Source organism: Pogoniulus pusillus, chromosome 24, assembly GCF_015220805.1.
Source record: "Pogoniulus pusillus isolate bPogPus1 chromosome 24, bPogPus1.pri, whole genome shotgun sequence".
Taxonomy (NCBI): domain Eukaryota; kingdom Metazoa; phylum Chordata; class Aves; order Piciformes; family Lybiidae; genus Pogoniulus; species Pogoniulus pusillus.
The window spans coordinates 8,564,823-8,583,357 of NC_087287.1; the positions used below are offsets into that span (position 1 = coordinate 8,564,823).

Consider the following 18,535-nt stretch of genomic DNA (forward strand, 5'->3'; position numbering starts at 1 on the left):
AAACCATGCCCCCACATGCCATGGCCACACATTTCTTGAACACCTCCAGGGATGGTGACTTCACCACCTCCCTGGGCAGCCTGGTCCAGTACCTGACTACTCTTGCAACAAAGAAATTGTTCCTCATGTTCAACCTAGACCTACCCTGGTACCATTCCAGGCCATTTCTTCTCATTCTATCACCTGATACTAGGGAGAAGAGACCAAGCCCCACCTGGCTCCAGCCTCCTTTCAGGGAGTTGTAGAGAGCAATAAGGTCTCCCCTCAGCCTCCTTTTCTCTGTGCTGAACACCCCCAGGTCCCTCAGCTGCTCCTCACCAGCCCTGTTTTCCAGACCTTTTGTCAGCCTTGTTGCCCTCCTCTGGACCTGTTCCAGCCTCTCAATGTTCTTCTTGGAGAGAGGGGCCCAAAACTGACCCCAGAATTTGAGGTGTGGCCTCAGCAGTACCAAGTACCCCATCTCTGGTGACACCCAAGTGACCTGCAGGCATTCAGCTGAGCTGCCCCCTGCCTGGTCAGACTGTGTCTCTCAGGATGGTGTAACCAGGAGAAGCTGGGTAGAGCTGAGGGCAAATTCAATGATTCCACTGGAGCACTCCTGGCACTGGGGGAAGGAAATGGTTCTGCTGCAGCATTCAGAGCAACCACTTTGTTTGGCTTCTGTGTCTGTCCCTGTGGTGCTCAGGCACTTGCCAGCACCCCTGGCCAAGTCCTTGCCGGTGTCTTTGCCTCTCACATCTAGTGCCAGGGCACAGAAGTGTCAGCAGATCCAAACCAAACAGGCTGGAGAAGTGCCCAGCAGAACCAAAACCAGGCTAGCAGGTCAAAAGCCAGTGTGGTCCCACAGCAGGGCTCCAGAGCAGTGAGGTGGAACATGGAGAGACACCACAGAGCTGCGAGATGACAACCTGGGCAGGGAAGCAGTGCTCATCTCACCAAACCTGTGAATGCAGCCAGCTGGCTCCAGCCTGCCCACCCCATGGCCCTGATAGGCTCATTTCTGGGAAAGACCCAAGCTTTTGGGGGTGTGGGGATGGAAAAGGGATTTTGGAGCAGGAGGAGCTGCCTGTAGCATGAGCTAGGCTGGCGAGATGGCGCTGAGCTGCCCGGGGAGCGTTCACTTGACACTGCAGCCCCTGGTAACCCAAGACAGCCTCGGCTGCTGTAACAGGACACGGGCACAGTGCCAGAGAAATGCTCTTCCTCTGCCTGCCCAGCCTGGCCCTGCAGCCGTCTGCCCGGGCAGCGCCGCGGGGAGGATGCTGCACAGGCACGGCAGAGGCTGGTCCTTGCTGGGCAGCACATCCAATGGTGAAGCAGTAAATCGTAGAGAGGTTTGGGTTGGCAGTGACCTTAAAGATATCCAGTCCCACTAGTCCAGGTTGCTCAAGCCCTCATCCAGCCTGCCCTTGAACACTTCCAGGGAGGAGGCATCCACGACCTCCCTGGGCAACCTGTGCCAGTGTCTCACCAGCCTCACCTTCCACTCTCAATCTGCCCTTTTCCAGCTCAAAGCCATCACCTCTCATCCTAGCACGACAGGCCCTTGTAAAAATTCCCTCCCCAGCTTCCTTGTAGGCCTCCTTTAAGTACTGGAAGGTCTCTCCTCAGCCTTCTTTTCTCCAGGCTGAGCAACCCCAGGTCCCTTCGCAGACGACTTGTGCTCCAGACCTTTCACCAGCCTCGCTGCACTGCTACTCAGGACAGAACGTCCCTGGGTGCCTTTGCCCAGTCCAAGGGGACAGTAACAGAGAGACGAAGTGCTCCAGCAGCAGGTCCTGTTGCCGTTTGGTCCCTCAGCCCACCGCAAGAAAGCTCTGGGCAGTGCTGAGCTCAAGGCTCGCTCAGAGCAGTTCCTGAGACATGAACTCCCTGAATAGCTCCTTTGTCCACCCCTACTGCTCCCTCGGTGCCATTTCAGCTCTTTTCTTCACTTTCCCTTTCCCACCCCAGATTTCAGCTTCAGATTACCCCTCAGTCGCTGCCCTCTGGGTGACCCTTTTCTGCAAACCTCCGACATTTAGCATAGGGCTCCAGCACCCTCACACCAAACAAGCTTCTCCTCAGCCTCACATGCAACCTCCTGCACTCCACTTTGTGCCCTCTGCCCCTTGGCCTGGCCCTGGGCACCACTCACAAGAGTCTGGCCCCAGCCTCTTGCCCCCCACAGCTCCTTTAGCTGTTGCTGAGCACTGAGCAGATGCCCTCTGGGGCTGCTCTCCTGCAGGCTCCACAGCCCCAGGGCTCTCAGCCTTTGCTCCTCACAGAGCTGCTCCAGGCCCCTCAGCACCTTCAGAGCCTGCACTGGACTCTCTCCAGTAGTTCTCTGTCTCTCATGACTGGAAATGAGTTGCTGGATATAGCCCAAGTACCTTGGGAACAAACCCTGCTTAGCTCATAACAGCAACAACAAAACCTTTTCATTACCTGGGGTTTTGCTCCCAGAATCAACCACAGAAAGCACTGGGTTGGAAAGGACCCTCAGAAGTCATCTTGTCCTACTCCACAGCACTCAGCAAGGACATCTCCAACTACAGCAGGTTGCTCAGGTTCCCATCAAGTTTGACCCTGTCAGCACCGGAGCTTTAGTTGAGCTGATGCTCACCAAAGCTGGCTCTGGTGTGGTAATGGAGTGTGGGTTTGGAGCTAGGATTAGGTGCTAGGTTGGATTCAATGTTCTCAAAAGTCTTTCCAACCTGGTTAATTCTGTGATCCAAATCTCCAGGCAAGCTGTTCTAGTGCCTCACCACCCTCATTGTGCAGACCTTCCTCCTGATGTCCAACCTAAATCTCCCCTGCTGTACTTTCAAGCCATTGCCCCTCATCCTGTCACCACAGGCCCTTCCAAACAGCCTCTCCTCAGCCTTCCTTGAGGCCTCCTTCAGACACTGAAATGCAGCTCTAAGCTCTCCTTGGAGCCTTCTCTTCTCCAGGCTGAACAACCTCAAGCAAAGCAAATTCATCAATTTAATTAAATCTTACTAAATACATCCTGACATTCAATAGATGTCCTCAGCAGCTGCAGGAGTTCAGGAAGCAGCATTTTGGCCTGGTTGGTGAAAGCCCATTTGGTGTATTTCTCCCAGCTAAAGAAACATATGGGCATGGCACCTGGGGATATGGTTTAACAGCCATGGTGGTCTTAGCTTGAAGGCTGGACTTGATGACCTTTGAGGTCTTTTCCAGCTCAAACAATTCCATGATTCTAGGAAAAGGAAAAACCTTTTCATAGCTTGTCCTGCAGCTCCTCAGCACCCCAATTCCCCTCCACCCAGCAGCCCCAGGGGTGTGCAGGGAGCCACTGCAGCTCCTGCTGGTGCCACTGACACCAACAGGCAGCATTTCCCCATCTCCTCGGGCTTTGCACAACTCAGGAGGTGGGTCAGGGTTTTATTTGCTCTTTAAGAGTGGGTTGTGTCTTCAGCTAATAAACCAGGAATGTGAGTACTTGGGGAGGTAAATATTGAGCCTGCCAAGGAGGAATTCAGCCTCCTGACACCTACCAGCAGCTGCTCACACGCCACCAGTAGCAAAGCTGCCTGCTGCCACAGACGGTTCATCCCTTGGGCTGTCCCCATCCTCAATGAGAGCCTTCTCACTCCAAGAGCTTCCTGAGCACTCACTAATGTGCCAGCCATGAACTACAGCCCGTGCAAAGATTCCCTGCATCCATCACATATAAGCTCTGACAGCTCAGAAAGTACCTTGGTGCTACCAGGACAACCAGAGAGCTTGATTCTTGCCAAGAAAGTGCAAAGATGCTTCCAAAATGGAGCTTTCCCTACACCAGTGTCAGGGGTTCAGTGACAATCAGCTATGGGGATCCCAGAACAGGAAGTTTCTGCAGCAGCAGAAGCAAGGAATAGAACTGAAGAGGCTGTACTGGGAACTGGTGAGGCTGTACCTGGAATACCAAGTTCAGTTTGGGGATGCTCCCTCCAAGAAGGACATTGAGGGGCTGCAGCAGGTCCAGAGGGCAATGAAGCTGGTGAAGGGTCTGGTGAGCAGCTGAGGAACCTGGGGTTGTTGAGCCTGGAGAAAAGAAGGCTGAGGGGAGACCTTCTGGCTCTCTGCAACTCCCTGAAAGGATGCTGGAATCAGGTGGGAGCTGGGATCTTTTCCAATGGGACGGTTTCAGTACCAGAGGAAATGGCCTCGAGTTGCCTCAGGGGAAGTTTAGGCTGGACATGAGCAACAATTTCACCCCAAAAGGGTTGTTGCCTGGCCCAGACTGCTCAGAAAAGTGGTGAAGTCCCCATCCCTGGAGGGGTTTCAAAGCCCTGGAGCTGTGGTGCTGAGGGCTGTGGTTTGGTGGCACCCTGGCAGTGCTGGGTTAAGGGCTGGACTCCATGATCTGAAAGGTCTCTTCCAACCTATGATGATTCTGTGATTCTGTGCCTCCTTGTTGGGAGCTCATACAGAGCAGGTCTGTGCAGTGCCTCAAAGCCCACAGAACCTGGAGCATCCTCCCACTTGGTGAGGAAGCCAGAACCTGTCGGATCAGCAGAGCTGTGCTACTGCAGATGTGTGGTTGGAATGCCAGATCAGATCTGGCCCCACGCTCAGGTCCTGGGAGTGGATGATGGTGTTTCATTAGGCTGCTCCAAAAATACAGGCTTGGCTCATTTGCATCACCTCCATTAGCATCCAGAGGCATCTGCTGCTCTGGAGGGTTGTGTCTGGACCTGTTGGCTTGGCAGAGAGCAGCTCATGCTATACTGAGAGGTTGTCACAAGCAGCAGAGATAGCATAAAGGACTGGCAAACTCCAGGTGAGTGGTTGGACTTGATGACCTCAAAAGTCTCTTCTAAGCTCAGCAGTTCTTTGATTCTAAGGCAACAGCCAGGGCTAGGTTAGGCTGTGCTGGTGGGCCTGGAGGCCAGGGAAATCAAGGAGAGGTCCTTGATCTGGTACTGCTGATGAAAGCAAACCTGATCTGATGAACCTTGGGGCTCCTCACAGAGTGTTTCACATCCACCTTGTCCATCCTCCACACTTTCTGCTCCGGGGAGGATCTGGAAGGATCCTGTGTGATCCAACTGGCTCATGAATCAGAGGAGGGTGTAGATGGAGGCCAGGCTGGGTCATCCTCCACCCAGTTCTGAGGCCACTGCTTTTGTTTGGTAGAGGTATCTGTTTGCTGCACAGCATGAGAGGCAGTGAGGGTTTTGTTTAGGGCAGTTTGGGATGCAAATGGATGGAAAATGTCTTGAGATTAAGCTTTGGGATCCTACCTACAGCAGCCTGTAAGCCCAATGTGTAGCACCACAGATGCTGCCCTGCCAGCAGCAGGACAGAAGGGCTCAAACTGCCCCCAAACGCCACAACTCAAATTCTCCTGAACAAAGCAGAGACACATCAAGGCATGGCAGTGCTGAGGCTGTTTTGCCCTCACAGATAGAGAATCACAGAATTGTTTGGGTTTGGAGAAGACCTCTAAGATCATCCAGTCCAACTATCAATTCAGCATCACCATGTCCATTAAACTATGTCCCCAAGTGCCATGTCCACAACCTTCTTAACACCTCCAGGGATGGTGACTCTATCATCTGCCTGGGCAGCCTGTTCCAGTGCCTGACCACTTTTCCAGTAAAGAAATTGTTTCTCATGTCCATAATCTTTCCCTGGCACAATTTCAGGCCATCTCCTCTCATTCTAGCACTTGATCCTAGGGAGAAGACACTGACCCTCACTTCACTCCAACCTCCTTTCAGGAGATATCCCTTTCAGAAGGTCTCTCCTTTGCAGGAGGTCTCCCTTCAGCCTGGGATGGGGATGGGGGATGTACTGGGGATGGTCTGCACCACTGGTTTGGCAGAGGCTGTGTAGAGAGAGAAACTAGTCCAATTCTGTCCTCCATTGCTTAGCTCTCTGTGTCTAGAGATTCCAACCAGGTTCCTTCAGCTCTAGGCTTATCCCAGCAGGCAGAGTTTATCCCACTGGCTGATCTCCTGTGCACACAATCCATGGGGCTGCAGGAAGTGTTCAGTCACTCCTAACTCCCTGCAAAAAAGGGTGTTGCATGGACACAGGGACAGAACTTGGCACCAAAGATGTGGTTTGGCTTTCTGGGCCAAGCTGATAACCCTGTCCCTCCAGGATATGCATTGATCCTGGTCCTTTCCCCTTTCATTACTCTTTCATCCTTTCTACTCATAGAATTGTAGACTTGTTTGGGTTGGAAAAGCTCTCTAAGGTCAAGTCCAACCCTCAGCTTAGCACCACCATGGCCACTAAACTATGTCCCCAGGTGCCATGTCCACATGTTCCTTGAACACCACCATGAATCCTAGGTTCATTAAGGCTGGAAAAGCTCTCTGAGATCATCAAGTCCAACTATCTACCCAATACCACTAAGACCACAAAAACATGTCCTGAAGTCCCATGTCTGCATAGTTTTTTGAGCACCACCAGGGACAGTGACTCCACCACCTCCCTCAGCAGCCTGTTCCAGTGCCTGACACAAAGCCAAACAGGATCCTCATCCTTCCAGCCAAGATTACATCCTTGTCACTGGGATTTCAGCCCAGCACCATTTTGATCTCCTGGGTAAAATCCATCTTGCTACCACTGAGCTTTTTCCATTTCCTCATGCAGGCAGTGGTGCTGGTGGGAAACGTCATTCCCACAGCACTGTTTATCCAGGAGATATTGGCAGCAGATCACCTTCTTCAGAGAATGGCTCTTCAGTTTCTCCACAGCTCTGGGCAGGAGGCAAGATTAAAGCTGGCTGGCCAGGAAGGGACCAAACAACTCAAGTGAATTCGGTTAAAGAACCTTTTATAGGATAGTTTATCCCTGAAAGGGACATCTTAGGGTTCACTAAGACAAATCAAGAGGCCAGAGAGGACTCCCAATCCTTGGAGTGGTTTCAAAGGCATGGAGATGTGGTGCTGAGGGCCATGGTTTAGTGGTGACCTGGCAGTGCTGGGTTAAGGGTTAGAGTCAATGAACTTAAACCTATTATGAGCAGTAATGAGTTTAAACTGGCAAAAGGGAGATTCAAACCAGATGTTAGGAAAGGTTTCTTTACAGTGAGGCTGGTGAGACACTGGCACAGGTTGCCCAGGGAGGTTGTGGATGCTCCCTCCCTGAAGGTGTTCAAGGCCAGGCTGGATGAGGCTTTGAGTGACCTGTTTTGGTGAGAGGTGTCCCTGCCTATGGCAGGGGGTTGGAACTGGATGAGCTTTGAGGTCTCTTCCTACCTAAACCACTCTGTAATGTGTTCCTGTGTGCCCTGAGCTAGACTGTCTGGTCCTGCTCTGGCAGGGGCGCTGGACTCGATGATCTCTTTGGGTCCCTTCCAACCCCTGACATCCTGTGAGCTGTGAACTTAAAGGCCTCTTACAACCAAAATGATTCTAAAATTCTATATCCCATATAGCATCCACACCTGAATCATTCAGAACTTACTGTGTCATCCATCCCAGTCATGCAACAAGAGCTGAGGCTCTGCAGCAGTGTGACTAAATGATTCATCATCCCTCTTCAGGCCACAGCAGTGGATAGAACACAGAATTGTTTGGGTTGGAAAAGACTTCTCAGATCAAGTCCAACCTTCAGCCCCATACCCACATGGCCACTAAACCATGTGCCCAAATGCCATGGCCACACATTTCTTGAACACCTCCAGGGATGGTGACTCTACCTCTTCCCTGGGCAGTCTCTTCCAATCCCTGGCCACTCTTGCAGCAAAGAAATGGCTCCTAATCTCCAACCTAAACCTTCCCTGGAACAATTCCAGGCCATTTCCTCTCATTCTGTCACCTGATACTAAGGAGAACTCAGTTCAACCTCCTCTCTGGGAGCTGTAGAGAGCAATGAGGTCTCCTCTAAACCTCCTCTTCTTCAGGCAGCAGTCTCTTTGTATCCTGGGAGTCCTCCACTGCTGCAGCCTCTGAAGGGCACAGCAGAGGATCTGAACAGACGTGGCACATTGGTGTTCATGAAATGTGTGGACCTGGCACTTGGGGACATGGTTTAATGGCCATAATGGTCTGAAGTGGCCAGTTGAACTGGATGATCTTGGAGGGCTTTCCCAACCCAAACAATTCCATGATTCTATGAAGTTTAAGCTTGTGTGACCTAATCTGGGGGAAGTTGTGGCTATATTCACAGAATGGTAGGGGTTGGAAGTGAGCTCTGGAGATCATCTCCCTTCCAGAGCAGGGTTACCTAGAGTAAATCACCCAGGAACGTGTCTAGGTGGGTCTTGATATTCCTGTGGTGCTCCTTCATCACAGGGGGATTATGCAAAGTCTCCTCCTCCTAGGGCCAGGCTATGGGTTGGATAACACCTTCCTGAGCTCAGGTCTTCTCTGTTGCAAGAGGCTGTGGAAATGCACAGTGTCCCACAAGAGAGGTGTCAGATAAACCAGGAGGAAATGAGCTCCTGCTGCTAACTGCCAGCAGTCACTCATGCAAAATTCAGCAGGTAGAGGACAGGGCTGTGCAGAAGGGCAGTGTGGGAGCTGCCCAGGACAAGCTACCTGGCATCTGAAGTCTTTACTGATCAAGGGAGTTCCTCTGTCCAACATCAAGGACCTGCAATGGTCCATAAAGTCAAACAGCCACAGATCTCTATGCAGACATGAAACAGAACCACTCAGGCTGGAAAAGCCCTCTAAGATCAAGTCCAACACTCAACATAGCACTGCTATGGCCACTAAACCATGTCCCCAAGTGCCATGGCCACACATTTCTTGAACACCTCCAGGGGTGGTGACTTCAGCACCTCCCTGAGCAGCCAGAGAACACTTTCTGTGAAGAAATTGTTCCTAATCTCCAACCTAAACCTTCCCTGGCACAATTTCTGGCCATTTCCTCTCATTCTGTTACCCGATAGTAAGAAGAGCCTGATCCTCACTCAACTCATTCCAACCTCCTTTCAGGGAGCTGCAGAGAGCCAGAAGCTCTCCCCTCAGCCTCCTTTTCTCTATGTTGAACACCCCCAGCTCCCTCAGCTGCTCGTCACCATTCCTGTTCTCCAAACCCATTCCCCAGCTTTGTTGCCCTGCTCTGGACCTGCTCCAGCCCCTCAATGTCCTTTTTGGAGTGAAAGATCACTTTTTTTCCTTCATCTCATGTTTCAATCAAAACTACATGCTAGAAGGGGAGGAGATTTTGGTGCTCTGGCGCCTTGCTATCCCCAGAAAGCCTGGATGCTCTCAGACTGCCTGATTTTATTTGCAGATGCCAAGAGGGAAGCACAAAAATAAATGTTTCCATGGGTGTGAGGGCCAGGTAGAAGCCAAGGAGACAGAAAGGATTTCAGAGGGAACAAGCAGAGATCTTAAAGAAAGGGACACAAAAGTAAACATGCAGAAATGTTCCTCACCCTAGGCACACTTTCATGGCATCCTGAGACAACATAGGAGCACTTTGTTCTACTTCTGCAGCTCCTAAAGGTAATGCAGAGATGTCCCCAGGGAGAACCAACAGAGGGAGGGGGAACATCTGCATCTTCTTCCTGCCTGGAGCTTGCATCTCTCTGGCTGAAAATGGCTAAAGGGGCATTTGCTCCCCTCTGAGTGAGCTTATCCCTGAGTGCAGGTGATGAGAAATGAGGCTGTGCAGATCCCTGAGGTTCTGGCAGGCCCCCAAAATTCCCAAGAGCTCCTCCAAACACTTCCTCAGAGATGCATCTGAGATCTGCTCTGACCATGACACGCAACTTCTTTAAGCTTGGAGGATGGGGCAAAGGCATGGGAGGGGACCTCAGAAAGTCTGTAGGCAACCAGCTGCAGGTCTAACCATTTCTTCAGCTCCTACCAGAAAATCCAGCCTGGTTCCACCCCAGCAGAAAAGCCAAGCTACAGCCTGCTAGGCTGCTCTCCCACCAGAAACACGGATCTATGCCAGCCTCCCTCTGGAAATCCTGTCCCTCTGGTTTATCTCCCCACCCTTGGGGACTACCAACTTCTGACAAGGCTCTGTACCCTTCCTTCTAGGCCTCAGAGACATTTGCCTGCCCTAATGTAAAACCTCTGTTTCCAGACCCACAATTTCTAAGGAGGAGGGACTGGGAAGGCTTATCCAGTTGTGTCTCTAGCCCACACAGACTCAGCATCCCCTGCTTCATCTCCCTGTCTTTGGAGACTCCCAGCTCCTGACATGGTTCTGCACTCTTGCTTTGGAGCCTAGAAACATTTGTCTGTCCAAATGTAAAAAACTCTTTGTTTGCAGACTCACCACTTCATGCTTTACCATTCCCTTCTAAAGAAAGGCAGGGATGGGCTATCTTTTCATCCAGCTTTGGTCTCCATCCCACACAGACTTCGTGTTCTCATTTCCAGGAGAAATGCTTGGTGAGGAAATTGAGGTTACTGAGAGAGGGAAAAAAAAAAAGAAGAAGAAAAAGAATTACTCCCATCAGACCCAAATCTCTGTGGTGTGTGTTGCCATGTGCCCTCTTCCAGCCCTTGCCCCACATTCCAAGTAGGGCAGGTTGCAATTAAAACAGCCAGGCAAGAGAAAACACTGCTGACCCTTTGACGCCAGCCGCAGGTGGAGTGGTGACTCTGCTGAAATATTCATTCATTTGCTCAAGGTCATTCTAGAAGCTAATGGCTGAACAAAGAGCTGTGGTGGGGGTCTAAGGGCTTTCCCCTCAAGCTGTCCTTGCTCTGTGTCTGTCTGTCTGAGCTGGTGGTGTAAAAGGCTGTCCTGCCAAACTGGAAACACACCTCAGACTTAAAGAGTGTTTGAGAAGTGTTACAAAGCATTAGAGAGCAGCTTGAAATCAGCTTCTGTTGTTCCTTGCCAGGCTCCAAGGGAAATCACATCACAGAATGGTTTGGGCTGGAAGGTACCTTGTGTACAGTTCTGGAGCCCCCAAGACAAGAAGGACATGAAATTGTTAGAGTGAGTCCAGAGGAGGCCACAAAGATCCTGGGAGGGCTGGAGCAGCTCTGCTGCGAGGACAGGCTACGAGAGTTGAGGCTCTTCAGCCTGGAGAAGAGAAGGCTTCAAGGACACCAGTATCTGAAGGGAGCCTACAGGAAGGCTGGGGAGGGACTATTGACAAGGTCTTGCAATGACAGGACAAGGGAGAATGGGTTTAAACTGGAAGAGGAGAGATTTTAACTAGATGTTAGGAAAGGTTTCTTTACAGTGAGAGTGGCAAGACACTGGCACAGGTTGCCCAGGGAGGTTGTGGCTGCTCTCCCCCTGGAGGTGTTTGAGGTTGGATGAGGACTCGAGCCACCTGTCCTAGTGGGAGATGTCCCTGCCTATGGTGGGGGGTTGGAGCTGGATGAGCTTTGAAGTCCCTTCCAACCTAAAGCATTCTATGGTTCTAATATCACCTACTTTCAACCCCCTTGCCACGGGCAGGGACACCTCCCACTAGATCAGGTTGCTCAAAGCCTCATCCCCTCTGTTCTTAAACACTTTGAGGCATGAGGTGTCCACAACTTGTCTGTGCCACCTGTTCCAGTGTCTCACCACCCTCACAGTAAAGAACCTCTTCCAAAAGTCCAGTCTAAATCTACCCTGCTCTGGTTTCAAACCATCACCTCTCATCCTATCACTACAAGCCTTTGTCAAAAGTCCCTCTTCAGCCTTCCTGGAGCCCACTTCAGGTACTAGAAGGCCACTAGAACATCTTCCTGGAACCCTCTCTTCTCCATGCTCAACAGACCCAAATCACAGTATCACAGTATCATCAGGGTTGGAAGAGACCTCACAGATCATCAAGTCCAACCCTTTACCACAGAGCTCAAGGCTAGACCATGGCACCAAGTGCCACGTCCAATCCTGCCTTGAACAGCCCCAGGGACGGTGCTCCAGCCCTCTGATCATCTTTGTGACCCTCCTCTGGACCCTCTCCAATAGACCCCTGTCCTTGTGTTGACAAGAAGCTCCACAGCTGGAATCTGTCCTCCAGGTGGGGTCTCACAGAGCACAGTAGAGGAGCAGAGCTGCAGAATCCCAAAATCAAGCAGCAGTGTCTCGCTCCACGTTCCTTGTCCCTAGGCTGTCTTTGCACGTTCTCCATGCTCCTGCAGCCACAGACAGGCTTGCAGCCACCACCCAGCCCTGCCTCTTCGAGGGAGGCACCAAGAGGAGCTCAGTTTAAAAGCTCTCCTCTGCTGGCCAAGGAGAGAGCCTGAGGATAAATCCCAAGGGAAGCAGCGCTTCAAGCTAGTGCCTGTTCTGGAGGGACACCTGCTGGCAATGCCAGCGAGCCTCAGCTGAGCTCAGGACACAGCTTACAGTCATAACAACGGTTTGGGTTGGAAAAGGCCTCTTAAGATCATCGACCTAAAAGCACTAAACCGTGTCCCTAAGTGCCAGGCAGGCACTCTTCTTGAACACCTCCAGGGATGGTGATTCCACCACCACCTCCCTTGGCAACCTACCTTCTTCCATGGAAGCCAAGGAGACGTAACAGAGATGCAAGGGGAATCCAAGGCAAAGGTTCACACTATGAGGTGGAATCAAAACCTGCATGTGTCCCAGGCCCCAATCCCACCTCCACCACCTCTTATCCCTCAGCAGCATTTCACAGCCTTAGACCAGACCAGGGCAGGTCACGGCAGTGAAGGCACCTGACAGACCTACAGTAGAGTTTACTCAAGAGGTTGGAGCTTCTTCAACCACAGCCAGTTTTCAAGCACACACACACCCCCACCTCCAGCTCTCTGATTTTAGGACAGCCAAAGAAACCCCAAACTCCCTCTGGGTGTGAGCTAAATTCAAGTAACCTGAAACAGGAGCATTCCAGGGGCTGTCTGGAAATCCTGTCCCAGTCCAGACAGGACAAATCTAGGCATGAAGCTGGATGTTACATGCAGGGACACGCACAGCCACGAGGAAGGCCACCTGCAGAAAGCCTTCTGACAAGGAGGAATATGCCTAAAAGATCTCTTAGCTACTGTCAGCTCCCAGAGAAAGCAGCAGATCCAGACCAGCTTCTTTCCTCTGCACAGGATCTGCTGGCAGGAAGCTGAAATGTCACAGAATTGACCAGGTTGGAAAAGACCTTTGAGATCATTGAGTCCAACCTATCACCTAACACCTTCTGATTAAGTAAACCATGGCACTGAGTGCCTCATCCAGCCTCCTTTTAAACACCTCCAGAGACAGTGACTCCACCACCTCCAGCTCTTCAAGCGAGAACTGGACACAAGGACACCCTTGGGACTAAGCCAAAGCTCCAAACTAGTGCTCTGGAGGTTGTTTTCTGCTCTAGTCACTAAAGGACACTGTTTGCCTGCACTTACTCCTTGCTAAGACCTTCCTGCCTGCAAGGCTTCAAGGAGAAGACATATCAGAGCTGGCAAATCATCCCTCTAGCCACCACTCAGGCTGCAATTCAGTGTCACACTCCATCATTCTCACCAGCTTCAGGGACTGCCACCCATTCCAACCCTGACCCTCATTTCTCCATCCCATTTCTGCTTGTTCCAAACTGATTGTGCAACAAGTTGATAAAGCAAGCTCAGGGAAAGGGATGGGCAGGATGTGTGCTGTGGAACAGCAACAGGAAGCTGCTGGAGGACCCCTGGATCTCAGCATAGTGGGGCTTGGAAGTGACCTCTAGGGAACATCTAGTTCAATCATAGAATCATAGAATCAATCCCCTTGCCAAAGCAGGGGCACCTACAGCAGCTTGCCCAGCAGCACAATGCCCAGGGCCACTTGCAAGCTCTCCACACAAGCAGACTCCACAACCTCTCTGGGCAGCCTGCTCCAGCCCTCCAGCACCCTCACACCAAACAAGCTTCTCCTCAGCTTCACATGCAACCTCCTGGCTTCCATTTTGTGCCTGTTGTGCCTTGGCCTGTTGCTGGGCACTACTGACAAGAGTTTGGCCCCAGCCTCTTGCCCCCTATGGTCCTTTAGCTCTTGCTAAAAGAGCCTTCTCTGGGGCTTCTCTTTTCCAGGCTCAGCAGCCCCAGGTCTGGCAGAGGTCTTTGCTCCTCACAGAGATGGTTTCAGATTAGCTTCTGCTGGTGAAGTTGGGTTCAGATCACCCTGAGCCTGGAGAGTCACTCCTCTGCAATCCAAGCAAAGCATTTCTTAGGAGTAACAAAGCAGCAATCAATCAGCAAACACTAACTGGCAGGGTACATTTTTACAGGATCCTATTCAGCAACCTCATGAAATTCCAAGCAGTTTTTTTCCCAGCTGCTCTTTACTGTCACTTGCCAGTTAAGAAATGCAGGAAGTGATGGAGATTTGTTGCCTCATAAAAACATTACGCAAGAAACTGAGGCTCTGACTGGTTGGACCTCAACCCCTACAGCTCTTCCTATCACTAAGGACAGGTCCTTCTCTGCAGCTTGCCAGGAAATGCAAGAAAGGAAACTAAAAGTGGCACAGTAGCTCAGAGGGCTTCTTCTGGAGGACAGTTCAAAGGGTTGTTACTGCCCAAATGGGTGATTTGTGGTTGGATTTATTTACTTCTCACCACATGCATGTCAGAGCCTCGTGCCAGCCCTCCCAAACCACTCCTCACCTCCCCAGCCCTCTTCTGACAACCTCCCTCAGCATTTCTTGTCTGAGGCTTTTGTTTAATTTCCTCCACACCTATTGCTGACCTCCAGGAATCAAACCAGCAGCAGCATTAAGGGATACAACCCCAATGTCTGCCTGCACACCTGATGGATGGAATCCCAGAACCCAAACACAGTGGGGTTGGAGTGGCCTCTGGAGATCAGCCAGCCCAAGCCCCCTGCCAAAGCAGGGCACCCACAGCAGCTTGCCCAGCAGCACAATGCCCAGGGGCACTTGCAAGCTCTCCACACAAGGACACTCCACAACCTCTCTGGGCAGCCTGCTCCAGCCCTCCAGCACCCTCACACCAAACAAGCTTCACCTCAGCCTCACATGCAACCTCCTGCACTCCACTTTGTGCCCTCTGCCCCTTGGCCTGGCCCTGGGCACCACTCACAAGAGTCTGGCCCCAGCCTCTTGCCCCCCACAGCTCCTTTAGCTGTTGCTGAGCACTGAGCAGATGCCCTCTGGGGCTGCTCTCCTGCAGGCTCAGCAGCCCCAGGGCTCTCAGCCTTTGCTCCTCACAGAGCTGCTCCAGGCCCCTCAGCACCTTCAGAGCCTCCACTGGATTCTCTCCAGTAGTTCCCAGGGCAGGGCTAGAACTCACCCAGGACTCCAGTTGTGGCCTGACTGGGGCAGAATAAAGGGGAAATCCTCCCAAGGATTTCCCAGTCCTTTGTTAAAAACTTCCTCTTGTTCATGTTTTACTCTTCCAAACACTCCAGTCAAGGCTGTTAGCTCAGGGACTAGGAGAACATCTGCAGCAGCCCTTCATTCCCAAGAACTGCCATTCTCAGCTCTCATACAAACAACCTCTACAATGAAGGTTTTTTCTTCCTTGTCTTTGCAGAACAAAGGAAGAAATACTCCAACTCCAACATCATCATGCATGAGACTTCACAGTACCACGTACAGGTGAGTGTGCAGGGGAAGGGGACAGGGCTGGGAGGAAATCAGAGGTGGATATGTTGATAATGCAATGTGTTTCTTTTCTCCTGGACCTTCATTAGGCCAAAGAGGAGTTGGGATCCTTGGTACCATAAGTGTCTGTCCTCATAGTCTAAGAGAAATAGCAAAGCTGCTTGAAACCTTCTATTTCTTTCCCACTGCCTGTAGATGAACTTGTCTCCTGAGCTTCCCACCCAGCTGGGTCCATTCCTTCCAGCTCCTGGACATGCTTTCAGACTTAGCTATCTGCTGTAGCTTCCCTCTTTGAGCTGTGGGTCACTGTGGTCCTGCCAGCCTGGCCCCAAGGGCTGAGCTTACAGAATCACAGAATCATTGAGGCTGGAAAAGACCTCGGAGATCATCAAGTCCAGCCTATGACCTAACACCACGACATCAGCTAAACCATGCCACCAAATGCCACCTCCAGAGATGGTGACTCCACCACCTCCCTGGGCAGTCCATTCCAGTGCCTGGTAACCCTGCACAAGTCCTCTCAACCACGCAACCCACCACTGAAGCTGGGGTGAGCAGGACTTCCCACCAATTCCTTCAAGCACAGAAGGGAAGGAAAGCAAAGAGCCTGTGCAGGTGTAGCACAGGAATCTCTTCACCACAGACACATGGAGGAGATAAACAGAAGGCCTGTGAGTGCACCACAAGTCCTGAGACAATTCTTCTCCCAAGACTAACCCCACTCCTTCCTACAAGACAGAGCTTTCAGGTTGACTGGACCCCTCTCCATCTTCTCCATTCTCTCCTCTCACATGTTTCCTGCTCTGTCTGAAGTCACCATGTGCTCTCCTGTCATCTCATTTCTCTGCTGCTCCTCTCCAACTCCTTGCTTTGAAGAGCAGCAGTGGTACCATCCTGGTATGGCACTATTTGGAAGAAACCTGTGCCAAAGGTTCCTGGTTTGTCCCCTTTTTCTTGCTGGGCTATGTTTAGGACTAGTGCCTGGGGACACCTTGAGGTGAACAGTTCTATCCTCTAGGTGTGACATGCTTGGGAGGTCACTGTCTCAGGGACTTGCTGCGGGTCCAGCACTAAGGAGTTGTGTGGCCACTTTGTGTCTTTAAGGCCAGGGAATGGAGAAGCTGTTGTCCTCAGTCTCTCCTCACATCTGAAGCAGAGCAGTAGGAGCTGCTGTCCTTATCACCCCATGCTTCAAACCCTTCCTGACCAGTACAGACAGATGGGTTAAACGCAAGGTTCCCGTGGTGGTTACAGGAACTCATCTGCCCTAATGACAGAGCCCACACCAACTATCACCTTTCAGCTCCCCCACAGCTACTGTGGCTTCTCAAGTAATTCAACACCTTGCAACCACAACAGGCATGAAGCCAAATCCATCCTCCAGTGTCACAGACATCCACTTTAAAAAGAGCAGCCAGCCTGGCCATCCTGTAATGCAACACTGGTGCAGGCCACCACAGGAATGCAGGTGCCCATCTGGGGGCAGCTGGACCATTCCTGGGTGAAAGCTGGGCATGGTGAGAAAGGAAAACACTCTCTGAGGGCCACGTTTAGTAGACAGGTTGATATTTAGTGAATCCTCTTTTCCAAGCTGGTGAAGGGTCTGGAGAACAGGACTGGTGAGGAGCAGCTGAGGGACCTGTGATTGCTTAGTCTGGAGAAAAGCAGGCTGAGGGGAGACCTTCTGGCTCCCTACAGCTCCCTGAATGGAGACTGGAGTGAGATGGGAGTTGAGCTCTTCTCTCTAGGATCAGGAAAGAAGAAATGGACTGAAATTGTGCCAGGGGAGGTTTAGGTTGGGCATGAGCAGCAATTTCTTCCCAAAAAGCATTCTCAGGCACTGGATCAGGCTGCCCAGGAAGGTGGTGGAGTCACCACCCTTGGAGGCATTCAAGAAACGTGTGGACATAGCAATGCAGGACATGGTTTAGTGATCATGGTGGTCCTAGGTTGAAGGTTGAACTTGATCTTAAAAAAACAACAAGAACAAATCTATGATTCCATGATTCTCTGTCTGAAGACCCCATCCCAGCAAAGATCTTAAGGAGCCACAAATCCAGGAGCCTGTTCAGCTGCTTAAAATAAGATTTAGCCTTTCACAATGCTTGTTTGGAAAGAAGCTCCAGCAAAGGCCCCTCTTCCAGCATAGAAACCAACTCAGTGACCAGCCTGCCTCACTGGTGACCTTGCCAACCATCCCCAGCCATGACTCCTACCACATAAAGTCACTCATGAGAGCAGAGAAGGGACTTTAAACAGTGACACGTACATGAATTCCCCATTAATTATGCCATGTGCCACCCAGCTGTGAGTCTCTGCCTTGAACTTTGACCGTGGCAAACAGAGCTGGAGTGGCAGGGAGTGAAGTGGGAAAAGGTTTCCTCACAAGAGACATTTAAAATGGGCTCTGAGCTGATCAAATTCTAACTGTGGATGGAGTCATGGCCCCTTCTTCCAAGAGTGACTGTCTTTGATGATCTATCTAGATGAAAAGGGGTTTGAGGAGATAAAGCAAGGACAGTAGCAAGCTTCTTTTCTTCCACCAGTATCTAAGGTAAATAAAAAAGGGGGGGGGAAATATTGACATGAGCCTGAGGTGGCTCATTCCCCCTCCTTCAAAAGGGCACTTCCTCCTCCATCAAAATTCACTTCCCTACCAGCCAACAACAACATGAATTTATGAAGACTGTAAAGCTGGCAGTTAAAATATCAGAGGAGATAAGATTGTCCCTCATCAGATACAAACCAGTTCTCCTCACTGCCCAGAAGGCAGAGGGTTTGTCACCTCTGCACAGATGGTGTTGACTTTGTGAATACCTTCTCAGGCAATGTTCTACACTTCCAGTAACATCCACCCCAGCGTGGTTTTCATAGCTGATTGCAGGGCAAATCTCTGCTCCACTACCTGCCAGGAGCTTTATTTAGACAGTGCCTCACCCAAGAACTCTGCTTCAAGATGACATCTCACCCTCTGCAGGGTTTCTCCTCCTCTCTGCTCTTTCCAGTCTCTGGGAATTATCCAAAAGTCACCATAAAAACTAATACCACAAATCCTAGATGCATTAAGGCTGGAAAAGCTCTCTAAGATCACTGAGTCCAACTATCTACCCAA

General features: G+C 51.2%; 1 protein-coding gene across 2 annotated transcripts in view; it reads left to right on the forward strand.

The window, feature by feature from the left end:
- Positions 1-18,535, forward strand: part of EPS8L2 (EPS8 signaling adaptor L2) — a 68,223-nt gene that overhangs the window by 29,595 nt on the left and 20,093 nt on the right. For both annotated transcript variants that reach the window (XM_064163252.1, XM_064163253.1), the window contains one exon: positions 15,353-15,417. In XM_064163252.1, the coding sequence (XP_064019322.1) occupies positions 15,353-15,417 (65 nt within the window). The remainder of the gene's footprint in view (positions 1-15,352; positions 15,418-18,535) is intronic.